The sequence below is a fragment of the Cnephaeus nilssonii genome (genome assembly GCF_951640355.1).
Source record: "Cnephaeus nilssonii genome assembly, chromosome: 5".
Taxonomy (NCBI): domain Eukaryota; kingdom Metazoa; phylum Chordata; class Mammalia; order Chiroptera; family Vespertilionidae; genus Cnephaeus; species Cnephaeus nilssonii.
This window is the reverse complement of record NC_137076.1, coordinates 14,842,377-14,866,650: the sequence shown is the minus strand read 5'-3', so window position 1 is coordinate 14,866,650 and position 24,274 is coordinate 14,842,377. Positions and strand designations below refer to the sequence as shown.

Sequence of the window (24,274 nt, the reverse complement as noted above, 5' to 3'; positions counted from 1 at the left end):
GTTCGGTGCTTGAACTCGAGCCCTCCCAGTTGGGTAGGTGCTGTTATCACCCTCGCCTATAGATGAAGAAACTGGGACCGGGAGGATGAGTAACTGGTGGAAGGGCTCCTAGCTGGTAAGGGGAGAGGGCCAGGGAAGGCACCTGGAGCCAGACTCCCGGTTTCTGGCTTGTCCGGGGGTGGGGGTGCTCTTGCCCCTCCACCACCAGGGGCAGCCTTCCAGGCCACAGAGGAGGTCACCACGGCTCCCCGCCATCTCTCAGTGCGGCAGGAGCTGCCTCCAGGCGCTTAGCTTTGCCCGCGGTCCCTCAGGGCCTAGCTCAGTGCTGAGCGTCCATGGAGGTGGAGGGGCCTCAGCCTGAGGGGTGACTGCTCTGGCCACCACCTGCCTTGGCTACCACCTGTCTCAGCCACCAACTATCGCAGGAACTCGCCATAGCTGCTCACCCCTGGGGTGGGCTGTTCTGCCCCTCCCCTGCCTTTAAGCATCCCTCAAAGGGAGATGAGTCTCCTAGTGGTCAGGGTGAAGGAGAGACCGTGGAGGTGGTCATGTGGGGGCATGGGGCTGCCAGTCAGGGTAGCAGAAGGCAGATGGGAGGGATGTGTATATGCCTCCCCAGTCTCCCCCCCCCCCCCCCCCCCCGCCACACCAAGGTATCCCGATCATCATGAGCACCATGAGGGCGTGGCATATCTGCATGGTCTGGAGTGGAGTGTACATTGTGTGTGTGTGTGTGGGGGGGGGGGGGCATGTTCTTTCGAGGCCACACAAAGCCTTGTGCTGAGACCTCGCATTCCTGCTGGCTGGCTTCCTGTTCCAGACACATTCCTGCCCTCGAGTCACCGAGGAGACTGCTGCTTGGAATTTGGCCCCACATTCTCCACGTTCAGGGTGAACTCTGGCAAAGTTTCTCTCCTTCCCTCCCACCCTCTCACGTTGGAGGGAGGAAGCCACCTGACTGACTAGCCAGCTCTCCTACCCTCCTACCCGGGAGCGCAGTCTGGGGGCTGGCAAGGCTGGGGTTTGGTACCACACATGCTGTTTGATTTGCATAAAGCAGCTCCTGCCAGGCCCAGTGGTCTCTGTTTCCCTCTCTGTATGAGAAAGAGGAATAGGGCGAGGACAGGGCCGGAGGGGGCAACCCAGAGGACCCATGGCCAGTGGGGAAGGGCTTGCCTGGCCTGAAAACCAGGTGTTAAGCATGGTCGGTAATTCAAGCTCTTGGCCATCATCCCTCCTTCCCTGGGCTTGGCTGGAGGCCTGTTTCACGATCTTATAAAGTTAGACGTTATAAGATGTAGTTGGTTCCCTGATGAAGGCTCCTGCATAGGGTGTTTGAGAAAGGGTAGGAAGGAACAAGGAGCAGAGGAGGTGGGCAGACATCTCCGTCCCAGGTACCAGCCACCTCCTCCCAGGCGCCCTAGAGGCCCAGGTGCAGGTTTGCCGTCTGCTGTCCGTCCACCGGCTTCCTCACCTGCTTCCAGGGGGTTGGGTCCTGCTGGGCTTTCCCCAGCCAGGTCACCTTCCTCAGAGGCCACCAGCCCACCTGGTCACAGGCTGCCTCACTTCAGCAGCCGCCTGGGCTCCCAGCCCCCTTTCAGGCCCTGCAGTGGGGGTGGGGGTGGGGTGGGGGGTGACAGTGTTGAATCCAAGGGCAAAAGAGGGCTGGGGTGCGGACAGGGGAGCACCATCCCCAGGCCGCTGGCCAGTCTCCCCGGCTCATCTGGTCCCCAGTCCTGAAGTCCCAGCCGGCCCCCAGCTTTAGGGTCCCTGGTGAGGAAGAGGGAGGGACCAGGAGGGGTTCGGGGCTGGCCCGGGACCCCAGCGCTCTGCAGCTGAAGGAAAGGAGTTCCCTCCGGGCAGACAGCATCTCCCCCATTTTGTCGCGCCAGGTTCTGATGGTGTGACATGCCCCAGACTCACGGCTGGGAGCGGGGCCGTCCGAGTCCCGGCCAGCGGCCCTCCCCGCCGGCACGTGGGCTCCACTTCCTTCCGCGCTCAGCCCCGTCCCCGCCCGCCCGCCCGCTGCGTTTCGGCGGCAGGAAGGCGGGCTCCGCGTGTGACCCGGACGCGGAGTGACCCCGCGCCACGACTCAGACGGACCCCAGGCGGGGGCTGCCCGGGCCGAAGGACAGCGGACCAGGGTCCTCACCGCCCGCAGCCAGCCCTGGGGGCCGCCCAGCCCGCTCCCCGCACACCTGCGCCCCTCCTCCGGCCGCGCCCCACCTCTCCTGGCGCAGGGCGTGTCCGGGGGCCGCGCCCACCGGGTCGGGACGCTCCCGCGGAGCCGCCCGCGCGACGGCAGCCGGGGACCGCGGGCGGAGAGCGCCTCGTGCGGCTGCAGCGGCCGGGGAGCGGGGCCATGCTGGGCCGGCGGCGCGCCTTCGCCGTGGAGCCGCTCGGCGGCGGCCGGGGTGAGTCGCCACCCCGAGGCGGCCAGAGCCTCCCGCCCTAGCGCCGACCGCCACCCCTGACCCCGTCTGCGCCCCTCCGCACCCCGCACGCTGGCCCCTGGAAGCCGAGTGACTGCGCCGCGCTGGGAAGCCCCTGAGTGTGGGCGTTCAGTCCGCCCGCGCCTCCGCCCCGCTCGCTCCGGGCCCACTCCCCTCGGGGTCCCGCGCTGGTCCCGCTCCGCTGGCCCCGCCCCTGCAGCCGTTTGAAAGCCCCTCGGCGGCGGCGGCCCCCTTCCCACAGCCGCCGCGGGGTGTGTGTGTGTGGGGGGGTGCGGGGGGGGGACTTGGTGGCCCACTTCCTGCCCAGGCCCCGGGGCATGGCCTGGCACCGCCCCCGCGTGGCTGCTGGGGAGATGGGGAGCGTCCTCCACCCTCGCCGTCCCCCTTTCTGCATCTCAGTACCCACTGGGGCACCCAGATGGTAGGAGGGCCTGGCACCCAGGTGATGGTGGGTGACAAAGCCACGTCTCCTCCTACCCCCCCTAGTTCCCTTTCTTCTGTTTAAGCTTTTTCTTTTCATCTCCCCACAGAGTCCTCACTTTCTCACTAAGAACTAAAGCCCCAGCTGGTCGCGGCTATTACTTTAAATTACCGCCCCCCCCCCCCCCCCCCCAGCTCCAGGAGAGCTCCTCGGCCGCCCGGTGCCAGTCTGCAGCCCAGGCTTCGGTCTGTGTGCCCTTCCCCTCGCCCTGAGGGGGTGCACAGTCATACCCCCCCGCTCGGGGAGCCCTGGGCGAGGCTTCAGCTCCCCACTTAGGGCTTGGAGGTCCTGGGCAGACCGAGGCCAGGAGCGCAAGGGCCCCCGGAGGAAGCACGCGCCTCCTCAAAGGAAGATGGGCCATCCCGGGGGCTGACGAAAGGAAACCCTTCCCCACAGCCCAGCACACGGCCCCTGCCCGGGTGTGATCACTAACGCTCCCCGCGGTAGGAATGCACGGACCGGCTCCCCGGCGGCGGGAGGGGTGGGCGGGGCGGCGGCCGGGCAGGCTCCGCCCTTCACCTGTGGCCCAGGCCGCTCCTCCCCGCGGAATGCTCTCAGCTGCCAGGAATGCCGGGGGCGTGGGGCAGCCTGCCCTGCCTGAACCACTCTCCTTGCAGATGGGGCTGGCGAGAAGCTGGCACGAGGGTGTGTAGTGCCTGGAGTCACCAGCTCCTACAGACGGATCCCGGACGCCGGTGGAGAGGGCTCGTTGGACTCCTGGGAGGGGGATGGCGAGCTGAAAGGTCTCCGGAGGCAGGTGCCGCTGCTCAAACTGGCCTTCCTGGACTCCGGGGTGGAGATGGCCGTAGGGGACTGCTCCTTGGCCACCTCTCCACGCCTTTCTCAGGACTCCCTGGACTTGGAGCCTGTGGGGAGCCCTGAGCCCCTGGCCCTGCCCATGGAGCCTTCTGCCCACCTGGGCCGGCTCCTGGCCAGCCAGAAGCTAGAGCGGGCGCTGGAGCGGTCCAGCCAGCTCCCGACCTCACCTGCCGGCTTGTCACAACACCGCCGCTCCCTGAAGCCTACGAGGAGGCCGGAGTATGAAGTGCCCCCTTTTGGAGCAAGGGACCAGGGGGCCACCAAGGCAGAAACTGACCCGGAGGCAGGCCTGGAAGAAGCAGAGGTGGTGAGTGCCATCTCCCAGGCTGGATGGAGAGTGGATGGAGACGGCCCTTTCATGGGGGGCTGCTGGGGCTCCCCATTTGTTCTCCCCGGAGCTCTCTCGGGGTGGGGCATTTCTGTCCCTAATGATGGGTTGTTTCACAGCTCCTGGCCTCACCCCACTCCCAGCTGTGTGGAGGTGGGCAGGTATGAGGTTTGCCTGGCACCCTGGCTGGCTGGGCATTGGGAGGCCAGTTGGGTGCATGATCCTCCTTTCCCTGCCTGTTCTGCTCCCATCTGATGGCTGCCAAGGGTGGGAGTCGGTCTGAGTCCAAGTTTCCCCTACCTTACTCTGCCCTGCAGGCGAGGGGCCTGGGGCCTGAAGCCGGGGCCTGCCTTCCCGGACAGGGTCTCCGCTACCTGGAACACCTGTGCCTGGTGCTGGAGCAGATGGTGAGGCTGCAGCAGCTCCACCTGCAGCTGCAAACCCAGAGGCCCCCCGGGGTGAGCGAGCCACGTGGCGGTCAGGCAGTTGGGCGGGCACATGAGTGGGGGAGGCACAGGAGCGGTGGGACCCCTGGCACCAGGGCTTCCTTCAGAACAGCCTAGGTCTCTGCTCAGCCCCTGACTGCCCTTCTCTCCTGCGCGCAGGGCCCTGTAGAGGAGGAGGAGGAGTTGACCGTGGCCCCTTCACCTCCACCCTCTCGTGCCCCAGGCAGTGAGGTGTGGGGGTCACGGGAGCTGCTCACCCAGACTCAGGAGACAGGTATGGGGCAACTGTGTCTCCCTCTGTGCTCTGCCTGCCCAGGGCCCCAGGCAGACCCCCTGAGCCCTGGGCTTGATGGGTGTGTTCCTGTTCCTGGGTAACTTGATTCTCTCTCCGAAGGCGAAGAAGGAGCTTCACTCCCGAAGGTAGGGGTGCCCAGTGCCAACCCTTTCAGGCTGTCCAAAGTCCCGGCAGAACCAGCTCACACCTTGCAGTCCTCCCAGAGTCACAGGGTAGGTGATGGATGTGTGTGGGGCAGGGGACAGGTGGAGGTGGGGGTGGTTGGCTTGTGTGGATACCCTGAAAGCCAGAAACTCTGGGAAAACGAGGGGGTTCCTGTTTGGAGCAGGTGACTTCTCCTGACTGTGGTGACAGCTGCCTCTGGTAGCATGGGGTATGTTGTGGGGTGGGGCTCTGTGGTGACCCCCTCATTCTCTGCTCAGCGGGATCTCTCCCACTGGAACAAGATCAAGGTCCTTCTCAATCGGATTCGCTGGAAGAGCCCTCAACACCCTGAGCCTCCTGCCCCTCCTAGTGGCCCTGCTTCCAGGTGAGTACTGTGGCCCGCCCTGCTCAGGGCAGAGGGGGGAGCCCGAGGAACCAGGATGAGAGATTGTGCTCCTAGTTCTCTTTGTCCCTAGGAAATCTGAGTGACATAGACAGTCTTGGAGAGGGTGCTGGAAGAAACCGGAAGTAGTTTAAACTCCCCATTGACAGATGAGGAGGCTGGGCTGGGGGGGGGGCGGCGGCGGGGGGATTGCTTTCCTGAGGCCACATGATGAATCAGTGGCAGAGCCAGTACTAGAACATGGGGGATCTCCTTAGGCCAGTGGTCGGCAAACCGCGGCTCGCAAGCCACATGTGGCTCTTTGGCCCCTTGAGTGTTCTAACGCCACTTCTTCAAAATAGACTCGCCCAGGCCGAAAACCGACTTCTGCGCATGGGCCACGAAGTTCTAATCGCACTGAACGTGCGCGCCTGCACGTGGTATTTTGTGGAAGAGCCACACTCAAGGGGCCAAAGAGCCTCGGTTTGCCGACCACTGCCTTAGGCCATCTCAGCAAGTCCTTAATTCCCAAAGCTGAAACTTAGGCCACCTTCTCATGTTTGCTGGTGTGTGTGTGTGTGTGTGTGTGTGTGTGAGCATGCACAGACAAAGGATTCCACAGTGGGTGATGGATGGGATTTATTCTGAATAATTCCCCAGGGGGGAGACCACCATGTCCGTTATCATCCCCAGGCTCCGCACAGCAGACACGCAATGCTGATCCACCCTGGGCCGTGGTTACCTTTGTTTCCTTCTCCTAGTCTAAGGCCTCCTTTCCTTTTTCACAGAGTTGAGTCAAGGGACCTTCCATGTCGTCCCCTCAGGAAGACCTTTATGCCATCGTTAGTGGTGAAGAAACAACGAGCAAAAAACCTTTCTGTCTCCTGAGACCTCCTGGTGCAGGGACAGGACGCTGGCCGGCGGGGTGTGCAGTGAAGTCTTCTTTGCCTTTTGCCCCGTTGCTGTTCCTGGGCTCTGCCAGGAAAAGCTGCTGATGCTCGAGTGTTTCTCCTCTGAGCAGCTCGGCAGAGGGGCCCTGGTTCCCTGGGAGACCCCAAGGTGTGGCAGCTCCTGGGCGCCTTTCTGGCTGTCAGAAATCCCTGAACTAATTTATCAGGCATCCATGGAGCACTTTTGGCATGGTGACCTGTTGGGGTCCAGTGTGTTGCAGATGTGTATGTATGCAACATGATACACATGTATCTCTGTTGTGAACTGATTGGATCCAACCATCTCTCCTGAATCACACACTCAAAAGGCTGGTCTTCTGTGAGGTAATGGCGGAAGGATGGAACTGGCCTTCATTCCTCAGCGGACAGTTACTGCTCCTGGAGTCCTGCCTTGCTCCGCATACCTGTATTGGAAGCCCCAGGACCGGGAAGGGTGTCTTTGCTTTAAGTCTTGCCCCTAGAGCAGAGCTCCCGAAGACTGCACCAGGAATGAGAGGGTTAGGGAAAACGGGGAATAGCAGAGTACCCTTTGCTAGCTGTTTTGCTTCCTACTAGCCCTTACACATCAGAGCTGAAACCAGAGGCCCACACTAGCTTTTACATCTTCACAAAATCCCTTAACTTGTCTGAGCCATAGCTTCCCACTTAATCTCCCAAATGGTATATTGATGCTTGACCTACCTACCTCACAAGCTTGTTTTGAGGATAAAATAAGATTAAACTGTCTCAAAGAGCTTTGTGAATGTTACATGAATAGGGAAGGGGAGGGTATGGGTGTTGGAGAGTGGATAGACTGGAGGGATGATGGGAAGATCAGGGGACAAGGGCGGGGGCTGGAATTGGTAATATGGACTAAAATGGCCATTGATTAGCAGCAAGACCTTGAGCAAGTCATTTCATTGAAGCCTCAGGTTTCATATCTGAGATTTATGGCACTAATTCCTGTCTTAATTACCCCCAGCATTGTTGTGAGGACTAAAGATAAAGTCCATAAGAATGTCTGTAAATGTCTACCTAAATATTGTGGTGGTTTATCTTACTATATAGCTTGTTAAATTCCTAGCTCTTTGTTAATTGAGAAAGGGGAAAAGCATTATCTGCAGGTTATCAGTAGATCGGAAGTGTGTGGGTGTGTGTTGCCCTAAATGGAAGGGCAGGGTTGGGGAGGGGGTCATTGGCTTGAGTCAGACTTAGGAATGTCTCCTAGAATTGGCCACTCCTCCTCTCTGGTCAGAAGGGTTTGCTTCTCTTCTGGCTACAATCTTGGGGTCTGCCAGAATGAGGCAACGTGGGGTGCTTCCTTAGGTTTGGGGTCCAACTTCAGCTGTCTTTGGACCAAGAACCAATTCTCTGATGCTCATTTTTCTAATGGGACACTTAAGCGAGGACACCACCCCGGCGCAACTCCCTAACGCGCATCCGATCGGGGAAGGCGTACTTCCGCTCCCGGCTAGGAGCCCCACGGCAGGCTCGCGTGGGGGAAGGGAGAGGTCGGTGGAGCGGAGGGAGGGACTATATCCGGGAGAGTGGCAGCTTCCGACTAGTGGTCGCGCTTCCGGAGAGGCGCTTCCGGTGGCGGCGCCTGCAGCGGCTGTGGTGGTTCCGGGTGCCTTTGTCCCCCGGTGTCGCGGCCCTGGCCCGCAGGTGGGTCGGCTGGCCCCCGCCGCCCTTCTGCCTCTTAGCTCCTCCCCCAATCGGGGGGCTGCGAGGGCCGGCAGCGAAGATGCTCGGGCGTGGAAGGGGCCGAGCCCCCCTTGGACTGCAAGTCCCGTCTCCCTGGCAACGGCCACGGCCCTGGGGGCGGGCGGGCGGGAGGAGGAGAAACAGTGCGCCTCCGTCTTTCCTCGGTGGCCTGGCTGTGACCCGGCCCGGGAGGTCCGGCCCCAGCGGCCCCTGAAGCAGGAGCGAAGGGCCGGGGAACACGGGAGCGGGAGGGCGGGTGCGCAACCGGATTCGCGGTCAGCCGGGCCACCGTGCTACCTACCAGGCCGGGGAGGCGGGGAGGAGGGAGAGACAGCGGGCCGGGCTTCCGGGGAGAGGACCCACACGATCTTCTCTCTAGCGGCGGCCTCCTTCATTTTTCTGGGCCTTGCGTGGAGCATTTTGGCGGATGTATTTGAATGAATGAACGTCTCCGGGCTCTTTCCAGCTCCCCAACCCCCACCCATCGGGGATGGCGTGGCACAGTGAGAGGAGCGCTAAATTGTCGGGTGACCGGGTGTGAGTCCCGGTTTAGTCACGAACTGGTTGTATGGCCTCGGGCAAGTGTCAATCTCTGAGCTTCAGTTTGCTCTTTAAAATAGCTTGACAGTATCACCCACCGCTAGGTTATTTGTGAGGGCGAACTGGAACAATGTAATTCCTTCATTTTCTGCTACTCTTTATATTCCCTTCATCCACCATCTCCATTCATTCTTCCTACTCTCCTCAAGATACTTAATTCCTGGTTGGGGGTTGATGGAAAATTCCCCTACGAGCTGGTAATCTATTTCTTTTCTGATTGAAGGTTTTTCCCCCCTAAGACTCTGAAAGAAGACAGCAATCCCAATGTCCCAGTTTAAGCGTCAGCGGATCAACCCACTTCCAGGGGGACGTAACTTCTCAGGTGATCACCTTTATCCCTACCGTGGCTCATACTGGGAAAGATGCGCTTTGGGTCTTTAAAAACGGCTTTTGGGTTTTCCTTGGTGGAGTGCAATCTGCTGCTGATGTTGCTTAGGAAAATAGGGGCTGACCACAGTGGTTGCCAGTGAAACCCTGTCGAAGTGTTGCTTGGAGCCACTTGGCCTTTTGAGTTTGCCGTATCTTCTAGTTTAGCGATTTTCAACCGGTGTGCTGCAGCAGGATTTTTAAAACATGCAATATCTGACTATGTAGTCAGGGGCAGTGACCTCTTTTCCCTTAGATTGTAAAAAAAAAAAAAAAAAAAAGACAACAGCCACCACGTTGTTTGTAAAATTGAAAAAATGACAATAACCATCTGGTGTGAATGAATAAAAATTATACCTATTTTTTGTGTGTCAGGTTGACAAAAATATTTTTTGGTGTGCTGCAGAATTTCAGTACTTAGTTTGTGTGTGTCATGAGATGGAAAAGGTTGAAAATCGCTGCCCCAGTTGACTGTAGTGCCTAACGATGGTAGGTGCAGTTCCTGTAGGTGTCTTCTCTGTCCCCATAGGCACAGCTTCAACATCTCTTCTGGGTCCTCCTCCTGGTTTGCTCACTCCTCCTGTGGCCACAGACCTGTCCCAAAATGCCAGGCACCTTCAGGTAGGTTGGGCATCCTTTCTAGGGAGTTTTAGGGCTTGGGACTACTCAGCATGCATGGGTGCCTGATGCTTTCATTTTTACATCACGGTGTTCATCCTTCCTGACACTCCTGTCCTGGGCCAGTATGGAGGTGACTAGACACCTCTGACCGGGGAATCCTAAATTTTGGCTCTAGGGAAATCTCCTCTAGAGTGCTCCTTGGAATAAAATAACTGGGAATCCTAAAGAAGCTTGTGATGCAAGAATCAGCATACCCCCCACTCCCACCCCCACCCCCAGGCAAAAAGATGGATTATGTCCACCAAACATGTATGCTTCCTTCCCTATGAATCTTGATGCAGTATTCTGACTGAGCTGGGCGGGGTGTGTGGCAGCCCTACCTCCCCTTCTACATGTGGCAGCCCTGGTAGATAGAGATGAGATGCTAATGGCAGAATGTGGGAAATGCTCCCTGTTTCAACTGCACTCTTCTCTTACAGGGTGGGGAGAAGCAGCGGGTCTTCACTGGCATTGTCACCAGCTTGCACGACTATTTTGGGGTGGTGGATGAAGAGGTCTTTTTTCAGCTCAGGTGGGTTTGAGGCTGGTCTTTTTTTGGAAATGCTTGTTCGATTCTGTTCTGTCATCATGTTCTTGGGGCTCCTCTGAAGCCATTGCTTTCCTGTGTTTATGCAAGGTGTGAGAAATCTCGATGGGAAGGGCTCTTTGGGGTAGTTAGGGTGGCTTCGCCAGGGTCTCCTGACTAGGCTTATGTGCTGGCAGTGTGGTGAAGGGCCGGCTGCCCCAGCTGGGTGAGAAGGTGCTGGTGAAGGCTGCATACAACCCAGGCCAGGCAGTGCCTTGGAATGCTGTCAAGGTGCAAACGCTCTCCAATCAGGTATTTCTCTCTCCTGGTCACATGCATTGGGAAGGGGAGGGAGGGAAGCCCCTGTGTCCTGACAGCTGGGCACGAACCTCACTTTTGTTGAGAGGATGGACACGTTAACTATGGGATGCCCTGAATTTCCTGGTTACTGCCCTGCAGCCCCTACTGAAGTCCCCAGCACCTCCCCTTCTACATGTGGCAGCCCTGGGCCAGAAGCAAGGGATTCTGGGAGCTCAGCCCCAGCTGATCTTCCAGCCTCACCGGATTCCCCCACTCTTTCCTCAAAAGCGTGAGTACCAGTGGCATGGATGTTGGGGTGTCGCTTTATGGGGTACTCTGGATGAATGGACTTGTAACTGTCAGGTTGCTGCTCTGTGAATAGAAGTGGGTATTTCTGTGCACTGAGAGAAAGGGACAGGGCAGTTGGATATTTAGAGTTTTGGAGTCACCAGCCATTTCCTCTCTGCAGCTCTGAGTCTCTTCCAAACATCCCACACACTTCATCTGAGCCACCTGAACAGATTTCCTGCTCGGGGCCCTCATGGCCGATTGGATCAGGGCCGAAGGTAAGAGGATGTTCAATCAGAAAAAATGTTTTATTTCCTTTATTTGCCTCTAGGAGCACCGCCCATTTCTTTGCCACCTGCTGACACTAACATTCTCTTCCTGCAGCTAGATCCTAGTTCCTTTACCCTGAAGTAGGCAGACACGTGAGGTATATACAAATATTGGAATTTTATAAATTGGTTCAGTAAGCAGGGATTTGATGTAGTTCATCTTTCAAAATAATCATATTGAGTTTTTTCTCAATATATAATTTTTCCTTTTATTTCTAGTCCCTAAGATTGAGATACTAAGAATCAAAACTATCAAGAGGCCCTGACCAGGTAGCTCATTTGGTTAGAGGGTTGTCCCGATATGCCAAGGTTGTGGGTTCAATCCCTGGTCAGGGCACATATATGCAACAAACAATGAATGCATAAATAAGTGGAACACAAATCAGTGTTTTTTCTTTCTTCCCTGGACTTGTCTTTGTCTCTAAAACAAAACAACTTTCAGGAAAATGGTACTTGTCCCCAAAAAAGTAACTTTGTAGAATATGTTTTAATTCCTTGTATAAAACCTTTCTTTATATACATTGTATATATCAGTGTGGGTTAGAGTATGCATGTTGCACTCTGCCTAGAAGTCTAGGCCTGTGCCTGGGACATGCAAACAGTTTCTGGGCCTTGTGTGGAGCAGGCATGGTGGATTCGGGCCTTTGGGGCCTCCTAGGCCGTCCTGTATCATGTGTGAGCACTGGGGACTGCCAAGAGCATGCTACCTGTTCTCTCTGGCTCACGTTCCTTATCTTGCCTTACTCTCTCCCTGTAGGGTTTTGCTTATATCCCTGGGAGTTAAGCTCTAGACTAGTTTGTTTAAGACTTATTCTATTTCCATCTGTTGGTCTTATCTTAACTTTTTATTGTGGGAAATTTCAAGTATTAGCATAGTAAACAGAAGAGGATGATGAACTCTCATATCCATCACCCAGCTTCAAGTATCAACATCTGCTATTCTTTTTTTTTAATCTCTACCTCTCTCTACTCCTTGCCTTGTACTTGATTTTTTTTAAAGGTAAATTTTGTATAGTTTAAAATGCATAAATCTTAACAGGACAATTTTGACGAGGGGAAAATCCCATGGAACCCTCACTCCTATTAAGATGTAGATCCCTAGCCAGTTTGGCTCAGTGGATGGAGCATCCTGGGTTCGATTCTGGTTGAGGGGCATGTGCCTCTGTCGCAGGCTTGATCTTTGGCCCTGGTTGGGGCATGTGCGGGAAGCAACCAATCGATTTGTCTTTCTCACATTGATGTTTCTCTCTCTCTCTCTCTCCCCCCCCCCCCTTCCATTCTCTCTAAAAATCAATGGAAAAGAATCCTTGAGTGAGGATTAATAACAAAAAAAGATGTAGAATATTTCCATTACTCCAGAATATGCTCTCATGTCCTTGTTCTCTTTTGGAGTGAGAGCTATACTAAGAAGAAAACCCCTGATCCCAGATGCCAGTAAATCATTACATGGTCAAGGCCGAGAATGCAGTCCAAAGTCAACACTTAAAAGGTTCATGGAGTAACTCCGAAAGCTTAGGCAGTGATGTAGTCAGTCTCTGTGCTGACGTGAGTGTGCGCTCCCTTCCAATAGGTCATTGTGAATTCTAACTAGGGGGTTGCTTTGGTGGTCCCCTGGATTGTTTCCCAGTGTCTTCACTACTTTGAAACACATTGTCCCATTTTCAAGTCCCTGATACATATTTTGCATGCTCCCACCTCTCTCATCTGGTGCATCTTCCCGGTCAATTTCTAAGGACTTTCCACCTCTCATATTCCATGACTTTATTAAGGCTTCATTACAAAATCACAGTAATTGTGCTCAGGGATGATGCAACCTGGATGGAAATCAGTGGCTGCTATGAACTCTGCTTTGGGTTCAAGTTCAGCCTTTCTATACAGTCAGCTGCGTTTGCTTGGCCTGTTATGTCAAGCTCTGTGCGAGGTCTATGTCGTTACTTTGGCTATAATGCTTCCGTGTCGTGGCTTCTACAGAAAGGAGAGATGTTACCGTCAGTAACAGAATCTGCCGAGTAGGGAAGCGGGTAGTAAGAATTAGGTCATCCTGGGGAGAACAGCAGTTTATAAAGGAGCAGCGCTTTGGCTGGAAGCCAGGTTTTATTTTGAATTTTAGGCTTTGGGATGCAGGGATCCGTGTCTCCTGCTGAGGTCACCGAGATGCCTTCCACTGGTGCTACCTTGTAACCTGTTCCTGACAAGTCACAAGAGGAGTGGGAAGTGGTGTGGAATTCACAGGACTCAGTGGGACATCTGTTTTAACGATAGTTGGCAGCATTTACAGAAGAGTTCACTCCAGTCATAACCCAGCTGAGAGAGCTGTCAGATGAGGTGGGAGCGGTTCTTCTGTTAGAAACACGGAAGCACTGACATCCCATTGAAGCAGGGTTAGAAGGCAGCTTTTGGATGGAGATGCAAATGAGCAGGGAAATGACCCAGGCAGACACAAAAGTCGAAAAACTTTGGCCCTGCTGGTGTGGCTCAGCGGATGAGCGTCGACTTATGAACCAGGAGGTTACCGTTCAATTCCTGGTCAGGGCACATGCCTGGTTTGCAGGCTTCATCCCCAGTAGGGGGCTTGTAGGAGGCAGTCAATGATTCTCTCTCATCATTGATGTTTCTATCTCTCCCTCTCTGAAATCAATAACAATATGTTAAAAAATAATTAAAAAAAAGAAAAGCATTGTGTTAAACATAACAACTTAGCTCCTGGGGTGTAATGACCGGGGAAATTTTCTTTTGTTTTTAAAATTAAATTGGGGTGACATTGGTTAACAGGATCATATAGGTTTCAGGTATAGATTGCTGTTATAGGTCTGTATATTGCACTGTGCCTACCACCCAAAGTCAGTCATCTTTCATCATCATATATTAGGCCCCCTTCACTCTCCTCTCCCTGACATGGGGGTTTTCCCCTTATCAATCTGGCATTTTTTTATATTGTTTAAAGTTTTTTTCTGATCTACTAACTTCCTTTTATTTTTCTATTTTTTATTTTTTGGTTAAACTTCACCAGAGTATATTTTTTCCACTAATTTTTAGAGAGAGAGAAAGAGTGGAAGGGAGGGGAAGACACACACAGAAACATCGATGTGAGAGAGACACATTGATAGGTTGCCTTTTGCACGTGCCCGACTGGGGCTGGGGATCGAGCCTGCAACTGAGGTTCCGGCCCTTGACTGGAATCGAACCCGAGAACCTTCAGTCTGTGGGCTAACGCTCTAACCATTGAGCAACCAGCCAGGACTCTCTCCTTCCCTTTAAAGGTAACCATTCTTTTAGAAAATAATTTTGAAGAGAAAAATTACTTATTGCCACTTTCCCCCCATATTCTTTTCTAGTCTTTATCTATATATATATTCATACATTTTATAATTTTAATCTTAAAGTTCAAGTTACTTTTATACATTCTTATTAAACATTTTTTCATGTAAACCTCATGATTGTTTTTTTTTCCCTCATGATTGTTTTAATGGCTGTGTGATTATTTTACTTATTTACGATAAAAAAATCCAGACATTACTTGGATGTGAATGTAGTGTTTTTTTTTACTCTCAGCTTGATTTTATTTTCCCTTATATAACCTTTTTTCTTCTTTTGAACTAACTTCCTTGGGATAAATTTTCCAGAGTGGAATTACTATATCAGAGTATCTTATGACTTTAATATGTATTGCCAAGGATTCATTATGAGAACTGTATCATTTATTTATCTTTTATTTATTTTTTATTGTTTTAAAATATATTTTATTGATTTTTTACAGAGAGGAAGAGAGATAGCCAGAAACATCGATGAGAGAGAAACATCGATCAGCTGCCTCCTGTACACCCCCCACAGGGGATGTGCCCGCAACCAAGGCACATGCCCTTGACCGGAATCGAACCTGGGACCTTTCAGTCCGCAGGCCGAAGCTCCATCCACTGAGCCAAACCGGTTTCGGCCGTTTATCTTTTAAAAAATGTTTTTATTGATTTCAGAGAGAGGAAGGGAGAGGGAGAGAGAGAGAGAATCATGGATCGACTGCCTCCTGCACTGCCCCCATTGGGGATTGAGCCAGCAACCTGGGCATGTGCCCTTGACCGGGAATTGAACCATGACCTCTTAGTTCATAGAGTGATGCTCAATCACTGAACCATACCAGCCAAGCTATCGCTTTTAATAAAACTTATTTATACAACTCTTAGCATGGTTACCATATGTCTTTTGTTAAAAATCAGCCCTGGCTAGTGGGTTCAGTGATTAGAGTTTGGCCTGTATACTGAAGAGTAGTGGGTTCGATCCCCGGCCCGGTTGGGGTGTGTGCAGGAGGCAACCAATTGATGTGTCTCTCTCACATTGATATTTCTCTCCCCCCACCACTCTTTCAAAAAAAAAAAAATCAATGAAAAGATATCCTTGGGTGAGGATTAACAATAACAAAGAATAATTTAAAGTCTTTTCTGCTCATTAAAAAAATTATATGTTAACTATAATTTATAAAGTTCTGAAAGTATTTAAAAATTATTCATAAGTTTTAGTCAGAGGCAACTACCATTAATATTTTATTTCTTTTCAGTCTTAAAGCTTTTTTTTGCACAGTTGAGGCACTACTGTATATACAGTGTTACATATTCTTTTGGCTTAACATGGTTATTAAAAGCATCTAAATATCCACTTTCATATCTTTATAACAATCTGTATATGGCTGTTAGCATGGCTTCTTTATCCCTTTCTTTAACACTGGGGAGTCAGATCATTTCCAGTTCCTTTTAGGCCAGTGTATGCTGAATCATAAGTAACAGTGTGCTTTCTTCCTTCTGGTGATGGCTCCACCTCCAGCGATGACTATGACTCCAAGAAACGCAAACAGCGGGCTGGCGGAGAGCCTTGGGGTGCTAAGAAACCAAGGCATGACTTGCCTCCTTACCGGGTCCATCTCACTCCCTATACTGTGGACAGGTGAGTGGCAAGGCTGGGGTGCGGGTGGGGGTGCAGCTTGCAGCTGGTAACAGAGTCTTGTGTAAATGAGATATAGTCTGTGTGAGAGTTTGTGTGTGTGTGTGTTCTTATGACTTTTTGTTTTGTGTTGTTTTTTAATGTGACAGATTTTTTACTTCAAAATCTCAGATTTTAACCAGCAGGGCACCACTGACATGGGTGCCCTGGTGGAACTTTATGAGCTGATCACCAGGAATGTTTATGCCAGGCTATAACTGAGGCTTGCCAGTCAGTAGCAGTTACAATTCAGGTAGAAACTGCAGCTCATAGGAACGCTGGGACTGGTTTTGCATTGTTTTCTAAGTGCTACAGCACGTAGCCTGCAAGCTCACTTCTCAGTCACAGAAACTGACAAAGAGTTCCATTTGAGTGGCTGCGCGCTGCTGGAGCGTCGTCCAGTTCTCCATCAGGAAGGGCTTGGGTGTTGAGAATCTGAACTACCACGTCTCCCGGTGCTTTGACAAAACCTCAGATACGTGGCCTTCTGGCCAAGCGTCTGTATTGTTGGAGCCGTCATTGTACCCCTGGGGGTTGCAGCTTCCTATAAGTTTGTGTGGCTGAACCAAGAAAGAAGGCATACACAGATTTCCACAGAAATTATGATTCCATGAAAGATACTGAGGAGACGAGGAAGGCTGGTGTCTTTTAGAGTGCAGAGTGATCTTGGAATGTAAAGAATTTCTTTGGGAGTCTGTCACTGACCTCTGTTCCTGAACTATGAAACATGAATATCTGAGCTAAGGACTAGCTTCTCTTGACAAATAAACAGTTAATAAATACTGTGGACATTAAGTCTTTGCTCAGTTATTCTTAATAATGTAATTTTGGGCACTTGCATCAATTGGTTAGGGTTTATGAACCTTACTAAGATAATCTCAGTATTAATATTTTAGGGGGGGGGGAATAAGAAACTGACTTAAGAGGTAGAGGAGCGATTTCAGATTCCATCTAGCAGTGGAGAGGCAGGGCTCCAGCTACGGTAGTAGATACACCCCCAAAGCAAAGTCCACTGAAAGCCCAGCTGAGGCGAGGGGGCAGGTCCTGGCACCTCCTCAAGGTGGGAGCGGAGGGCTGTCCCTGCTCTTCCCAGTGCCCTGTTCCTCTCCGCTGGCCTCGGCAGGGCCTCTTGCTCTCCATGCTGAGCCACGTGGCTCCCGTCTCACAAGACACCGATTGCCATGTCACATCAAGTCAGAACATGACTGCCAACAATTAGACACACACATGACTGTTTTTTTTAAAAACTCCCATGTGAAATTGAGGCCTATTGTATACAGTGTTTGGTACTTTGCTTTTTCACTTAATATATCTTAGTATTTATTCCATATTAATGTTTTTTAGCTTGAGCTCATTCTTTTTAGCAGTTATACGGCATTCCACTGAATGGATGGACTTCCATTTATTTAACCAGCTCTCTCCCCATTTTCACTCTTATCCTAAATATTGTTGTAATAAACATCCTTCTGCATGCATCCATGTGGACAGGTGCAAGCATTTAACTGAGATCAGCGCCTGGAAATGGAGTGGCTGACCCAAAGGGTCTGATTTTGAACTTTGATGGATATTGCCTATTCTTTTATTTATTTTTGTTTTTTAGTGAGAGGGGAAGAGAGAGAGTATTGCCCATTCTTTTAAAGAGGTCATACCAGTTTACGTTCTCACCATTGGGGCATGAATTACTTGTTTCCCCAGGCCTCTGCCAACACTGCCTTATCAAACGTTTTTATCTTTGTCAGTCAGATGGGTGAAAAGTGATATGCTGATTTGCATTTCTTTAATTATAAGTGAGATTGAGCATATTTATATGGGCTTTTAAGTCTCATTTCTGTTGATGTCACTTTTCCCAGTATTCTCTTAGACTTATGAACTTTTGGTTAGTGATTTTTTAGTTCCTTTTATATTAAGCAGTGACTCTTTTCTCTGTTATGTATTGCAAATGTTTTCCTCTCCAGTTTAACTATTTTGCCTTTAGAGATTGTAACATTTTGATGGTTAAATCGGATCCATTTTTTCCCCCAGATGTGTCTTACTTAGAAGTTCTTTCCCAGATTATATAAAATAATTTGCCCTTTTATTTTTTAATTATTTTTAAATAGTTCCATTTAAAAGATAACTTAGTCTTGGCTTATCCTGGATCCCTTGCCTTCTTCCTACAGCCCCACCTGTGACTTCCTAGAGCTCCAGCGCCGTTACCGCAGCCTCCTGGTCCCCTCAGATTTTCTGGCTGTGCATCTGAGCTGGCTGTCAGCCTTCCCTCTGAGCCAGCCCCTTTCCCTCCACCATCCGAGCCGTATCCAGGTATCTTCGGAGAAGGAGCCAGCTCCAGACACTGGTGCCGAGCCTGTCCCTGCAGACAGTGACCCCGCTTACAGCTCCAAGGTAAGTAGGCTGGGGCCCCGCCGCTGGCTCCCGGTGTTGGAGGCTGAGAACGCTCTTGAGTGTCCTTCCCGCTACCCCTCCACAGGTACTGCTGCTCTCTTCCCCGGGACTGGAGGAACTGTTTCGTTGTTGCATGCTCTTTGTGGATGACATGGCTGAGCCAAGGGAGACACCAGAACACCCTCTGAAGCAGATTAAGGTGAGAGCTGGACTCCATTAGGCAAGATGCATTCATTGATAACGTCCAGTCCGTGTCACGTTTTCTTTCTTTTTTAAAAAAATATACTTTATTGATTTTTTACAGAGAGGAAGGGAGAGGGAGAGAGTTAGAAACATCGATGAGAGAGAAACATTGATCACCTGCCTCCTGCACACCCCCTACTGGGGATGTGCCCGCAACCAAGATACATGCCCTTGACCGGAATTGAACCTGGGACCCTTGAGTCCGCAGGCCAATGCTCTATCCACTGAGCCAAACCTGTGTTAGGGCCCGTGTCACATTTTCAGCAGCTCAGCTCCTATTCATGAACTAAAAACAAGGCTTTTCAGAGCTGAAACACCTCTGATTTTCCAGGAGCATAGCATTGCTCAGAGCTGTTCTTATTGTCAGAACGTTATGTGGCTGGTCGTGTTCATGGGTGGAGAAGCCACCCCCCACTGTCCTGTGGACTCTTTGCCACATCCTGCTGCCTGCATCCCCAGCGGAGGCAGGCTGCCTTCCAGTGGGAGACCCAGGTGATTGTTTTTTGTTTTCTTATCCATGATCTCATTTTGCAGTTTTTGCTGGGCCGGAAAGAAGAAGAGGCAGTGCTGGTTGGGGGTGAGTGGTCTCCTTCCCTGGATGGCCTCGACCCCAAGGGTGACCCGCAGGTGCTAGTCCGCACTGCCATCCGCTGTGCACAGGCCCAGACCGGCATTGACTTGAGCGCCTGCACAAAGTGGTGAGTGGCTTCCCGTGGCCTGGCTATTGGCGAGTTGAGTTGGCGACTGTTCAGGCCAAGCTTCTGCACCTTTTTGACCTGTTAGCTCTTTGTTCCCTAGTCCCAGCTCATCGCTCTCTCCAGCCTTCACAAATGGTCACCTGGGTCATGAGCGTCACTAGGGATGTGAACGTGGAAGGGCAGCTAACCCCTCTCCCCCAGCAACCTTCCGTGCTTCTTGTCACCTTAGCACCTTGGAAAGTAAATGTCTGCTTACCTGTGTCTCCCCCTTGACTGACCATTTCTTGAAGACCTGTCTGTATCTTTTATTTTTGAACTTTCAAAGCTTGGCTCGCAGTGTGTGCTCACTAAATGGTGATTGGAAACAGAAGCACTTGCTTGCAGATGTCTTGGGTCACTACTTCGTTTTCCCTTTGCTGTGAGCAGGTGGCGCTTTGCTGAGTTTCAGTACCTGCAGCCAGGACCCCCGAAGCGGCTCCAGACCGTGGTGGTGTACCTGCCGGATGTCTGGACCATCATGCCTACTTTGGAAGAGTGGGAGGCCCTGTGCCAGCAGAGAGCTGCAGAGGCAGCGCCCCTGGCCCAGGAGGAGCCCGGGGTAAGGCAGAGCCTCGCTAACGGGGGAGAATAGGTGCCCTGACCTGAGCCCAGGTGGTCACGGCTCTTGGCCTTTATCACAGGAAACAGAGCCCACAGAACAGGCAGGCGAGGCATCGGAGCAAGGAGCGGACACTAAGCAGAATGCGGAGAACCCGGAGGCCACCACACAGCAGGACGTGGACACTGACCTCCCCGAGGCCCCTCCGCCCCCCCTGGAACCCGCTGTCGTGGCACGCCCCGGCTGCGTCAACCTCTCCCTCCATGGCCTCGTGGAGGACCGGAGGCCCAAAGAAAGGATCTCTTTTGAGGTGGGTGTAGGAGTCTGGGAGGCTGGGGGGTAGGGTGTGTGGGTGTGTGGCGGGGCTTGGGACATTCCCTTTTTCCTGACGCCCATGGGCCTCTCTCACCAGGTGATGGTGTTGGCTGAGCTGTTTCTGGAGATGCTGCAGAGGGACTTTGGCTATAGGATTTATAAGATGCTGCTGAGCCTTCCTGAAAAGGTCGTGGCCCCACCTGAACCTGAGAAGGAGGAGGTGGCCAAGGAGGAAGAAGCGGTCAAGGAGGAGGTGGCCAAGGAGTCCAAGGAGGAGGTACAGAGTGAGGGCACAGCTGCCGAGTCAGACACCCCACCGGTGAGTACTGCTGCCCCCTGCGCGGGCACTGGGGCTACATACTAACGCTGAACAGCACTCGAGTGCTGCGTGGTAGCAGGTGCTGTTCTGAGCACGTACGGTCTCAGAACCCCTCTCACTCATGTGCTCGGGCCTGGTGTGGAATGGGCGCAGGGTGCCCGGCCCTTGCATGGGGCCCGCGGCTAGTGAGTGCTGTGCTGCTGTGTCAGGAGGGGAGGGAAGTGTGGGGGCAGCACGGAGCGCAGTGAAGGGAGTGCTCTGAGGGGCACAGGCGTGTGGTTAACCAGACACTGCATCCTCTTAGCCCTTCTAAAGCATTCGGGCTTCTCGCCTCACTGAACGGTCTCAGGTCCACCTAATTTCTTAGGGGCGGCACTGGACTCCTGGGGAGCATCCCCGGTGTCTGGAAAGTGCCCTGATCTGCTCTGGACCCGTGTAATGAACTACTTTACATGACGAGGTGCATACACAGCCCTTACCAGTGCCTGGAGGGGGTTGACTCTCATTGTTAGCCACTGTCATTGTTAGTAATTACAGGGGACAGTCCTCCTCATCTCGGTCTGTTTCCTTAGAAGGAAGATGGGCTTTTGCCCAAACCCCCATCTTCTGGAGGAGAGGAAGAGGAGAAGCCCCGGGGGGAGGCGTCGGAGGACCTCTGTGAGATGGCCCTCGACCCGGAGCTGCTGCTGCTGCGGGACGATGGGGAGGAGGAGTTCGGTGAGCGCAGGGGGAGGGAGCACGTGGGTGACTGGCTCTAGCGTTCTCCCGTTGGGACTGGAGCCGGTGTGGCCATGCGGTCCCTGCTCCAAGCTCATGCCAGGCCTTCTGCAGCGGGAGCCAAGCTGGAAGATTCCGAGGTCCGGTCTGTTGCCTCCAACCAGTCAGAGATGGAGTTCTCTTCCCTTCAGGACATGGTAAGACCAATGTTCTGCCCCTCCGGCCTCTGTGACAGTGACACTCAGCAAGGCCTGAGCCGTCCTTGGGAGCTATACATCTACCCAATGACTTCCATTGCCTGTTGACTGACGGGACGTGGTTCTTGGCTCATGGAGCAGCACTTCCGTAGGACCCAGGGGACATTTCCGCGTCTGTCAGGGTGACTATGAGAGGTGGCTGGTCTAGGAGCACACTGGGTTCCTGGGTGGGACAGCCCGTTGGGTTATAGGCTCAGGGTCAGGTCTCCAACTGGAAGGTGCACCTGGGTGGGACTGTCAGCCAGGCCACTCAGCTGTAAGAGGGCGATTGACCGTTGAGAGAACGATTTATAACCCCGTTCATCCTTGTTTCCTCTTGCAGCCCAAGGAGCTGGACCCCTCTGCTGTGCTCCCTTTGGACTGTCTTCTTGCGTTTGTCTTCTTTGATGCCAACTGGTGTGGCTACTTGCACCGTCGAGACTTGGAGAGGATCCTGCTTACCCTTGGGCTCCGGCTCAGTGCAGAGCAGGTGCCTTCTCTCGCGCCCCCCTTGGTCCTTTCTGAGGTGGCCTCACCTGACGTAATGTGCACAGGCACGCACCTAAACTGGGGGGGGGGCTTGGGATGCTCCACTTCTAGGTTTTTTCACATCCCGGGGGCAAGGGCTTGCACCTTCTGATCAGAGGGATCTCGGGTGTGTGTTTTCTGTAGGCCAAACAGCTGGTCAGCAGGGTGGTGACCCAGAACATTTGCCAGTACCGCAGCCTGCAGTACAGCCGCTCCGAGGGCACGGACAGTGGGCTTCCTGAGGAGGTGCTCTTCGGTGTGTACCGGTGCTCTGCAGCCTTCTGTGGAGAATGGGCAGGGCAGGCCGCTTCCTCCTCCCGAGACCCGACCCTTACCTCTTCTCTGGCCCTGCTAGGAAACCTGGACCTGCTACCTCCTTCTGGGAAAAGCGCAAAGCCAGTAGCTGCCCCTCTGGAACACAAGGGCCTGGTGTCCCACAACGGCAGCCTGATCAACGTGGGGAACCTGTTGCAACGTGCGGAGCAGCAGGACAGTGGGCGGCTCTACCTGGAGAACAAGATTCACACACTGGAACTGAAGCTGGGTGAGTGGCTGACCCATGGGGCCTGCCGATGGCTGTGCAGATGGGTACACGGAGACCAAGGGGAACCCGCTCCTTAGGCTGCAGGCCTCTTGCTCCGATCCTTAACTTAGCCCGTCTTTCTGGTGTGTTTCCCACCAGAGGAGAGCCATCACCGTTTCTCAGCCACTGAAGTAACAAACAAGACGCTGGCAGCTGACATGCAGGAGCTGCGCACCCGGCTGGCTGAGGCCGAGGACACGGCCCGCACAGCCGAGCGGCAGAAGAACCAGCTTCAGCGGCTGCTGCACGACTTCCGGAGGCGCCTGACTCCCCTGCAGCTGGAGATGCAGCGAATGGTTGAAAAGGTGAGCCTGTAGGAGAGCTGGCTTCGTTGGGAGGCTTAGTCGGGGTGATGCCAGGACGACAGCCCCTTGTGTCTGTGCCCGGGTCCACCTCGCCTCCTCCCCCATCCGCCAGTTTCTTAGGGAATCTGTCAGTCAGCAGCTTGTAAACTTGAGTCCCCAGGAGGAAGTGGGTAGTAGTCCTTTCTCCTTGGGTCCTAATTCTCGTGCCATCTGTTGCAAACAGGCTGACAGCTGGGTAGAGAAGGAGGAGCCAGCACCTAGCAACTGAGGGCTTGACGCAGGAGCTGCCATCCTGCGAGGTCAGCGATGGAGCCTGCTCCAGTTAGAGCCCTGTGGTTCCAGAGAGGAGCTGAGCAGGACCTGGGCGCACAGGCGGGGCAGCTGACCCGGCTCAGCCTGTGGAGGGGAGCTCAGGCCGTCAGGGTGGGGTCTGCCTGTGCTATGTGGACGGACGAGTGAGGAACCGGTTCCACTTACAACTAAATCCAACACCTGCACCCCTCGAATGTCATTTTGCCCTCCACCTTGGGGTTTCTCCTGGGGCCCTTTAGTCTTGTGCTTTCTCCTGTCCTCTTCCAGTTTAGAGTAAGACAGGGGAGGAAAAGGCTCTTTGACTATGTCATAAGGTCTGATGCCAATAAATGAAGAAACAGATGTGGGATCTGGCTGGGGTAAGCGCCCCTTCCTCTGGATGGCACAAATCCTGCTGGGTTCACAGGCCCAGGTCCCGGGGCCTGTGAGGAAGGGAGTCAGTGCCAGCCAGCTCGCTGTTGGGCTGTCGGCCAGTGAGCACTTTTCCAGCCTCCCCGGACTTGCCAGCAGGAACCAGCACTTCTGCCCCCGGCTCCCTGTGTTCAGAATGTGGTATTGGCTCTGGCCCAGCCTCTTTCCTGTTCCCCATGAGTCTCACCTCTTTCCATAATCCGTGGTTTCAGTTTGACTTTGTATATAAAGTTGGTTTTGTTTTTTTTTTTCTTTTGTTTTTTAAATAAACCAAAGTAAAAAAACCCCAAGTGTCCTCCATAGCTTTTCCCTTTCTCTTCCAGGCCGGCTGTGCTCCCACCCCTCCTGGCCCTCAGCCCAGCCTCTGCTGGATGGAGGTGTAGTCGCCTCCAGAAGGTGGTGGGCAGCAAGGAGAGCAAGCCCCCTTGTGCTCAGCGGCTGCTGGCTGGTCAGGAGGACGCTGTATGGGTATTACCAGCTCAGCAGGGGGTAGCATTACCCTGAAAAAAACCTGGGGTGGCTCTCCCCTCCTTTCCTTAGTTACAGCACAATACAAGAACATTTTATTGAAAACTTTACTGGAAAAAAAAATTCCAAATATTCAGGTGA

General features: G+C 53.3%; 2 protein-coding genes across 2 annotated transcripts; both read left to right on the top strand.

Moving 5' to 3' along the window:
• The first annotated feature begins 2,006 nt into the window (after positions 1-2,006).
• LOC307099844 (uncharacterized protein C8orf58) lies at positions 2,007-7,336 on the top strand. Its single transcript, XM_079771851.1, is given in 8 exon segments — positions 2,007-2,414; positions 3,552-4,060; positions 4,399-4,548; positions 4,550-4,643; positions 4,646-4,801; positions 4,922-5,034; positions 5,245-5,351; positions 6,137-7,336. Coding segments are annotated over 8 exon segments (1,281 nt in total). The 5' UTR covers positions 2,007-2,362; the 3' UTR covers positions 6,237-7,336.
• A 474-nt stretch (positions 7,337-7,810) lies between these two features.
• On the top strand, positions 7,811-23,879 carry CCAR2 (cell cycle and apoptosis regulator 2). Its single transcript, XM_079771850.1, has 21 exons — positions 7,811-7,942; positions 8,805-8,903; positions 9,477-9,568; positions 10,048-10,139; positions 10,331-10,445; positions 10,593-10,722; positions 10,903-10,999; positions 15,863-15,982; positions 18,178-18,400; positions 18,486-18,599; positions 19,178-19,341; positions 19,768-19,939; positions 20,022-20,249; positions 20,352-20,573; positions 21,146-21,290; positions 21,405-21,487; positions 21,870-22,016; positions 22,199-22,310; positions 22,410-22,598; positions 22,737-22,942; positions 23,166-23,879. The coding sequence occupies exons 2-21, from the start codon at positions 8,846-8,848 to the stop codon at positions 23,208-23,210; spliced, it is 2,754 nt and encodes a 917-aa protein (XP_079627976.1). The 5' UTR covers positions 7,811-7,942; positions 8,805-8,845; the 3' UTR covers positions 23,211-23,879.
• Positions 23,880-24,274: the final 395 nt, after the last annotated feature.

Bases quoted from the DNA above. Each gene is read 5' to 3' on its own strand.
- CCAR2 (XM_079771850.1), top strand. From the start codon at position 8,846: ATGTCCCAGTTTAAGCGTCAGCGGATCAACCCACTTCCAGGGGGACGT. The intron at 21,488-21,869 runs GTAAGACCAATG...TTCCTCTTGCAG, and splicing joins TCTCTTCCCTTCAGGACATG to CCCAAGGAGCTGGACCCCTC. The intron at 22,599-22,736 runs GTGAGTGGCTGA...GTTTCCCACCAG, and splicing joins CACACTGGAACTGAAGCTGG to AGGAGAGCCATCACCGTTTC.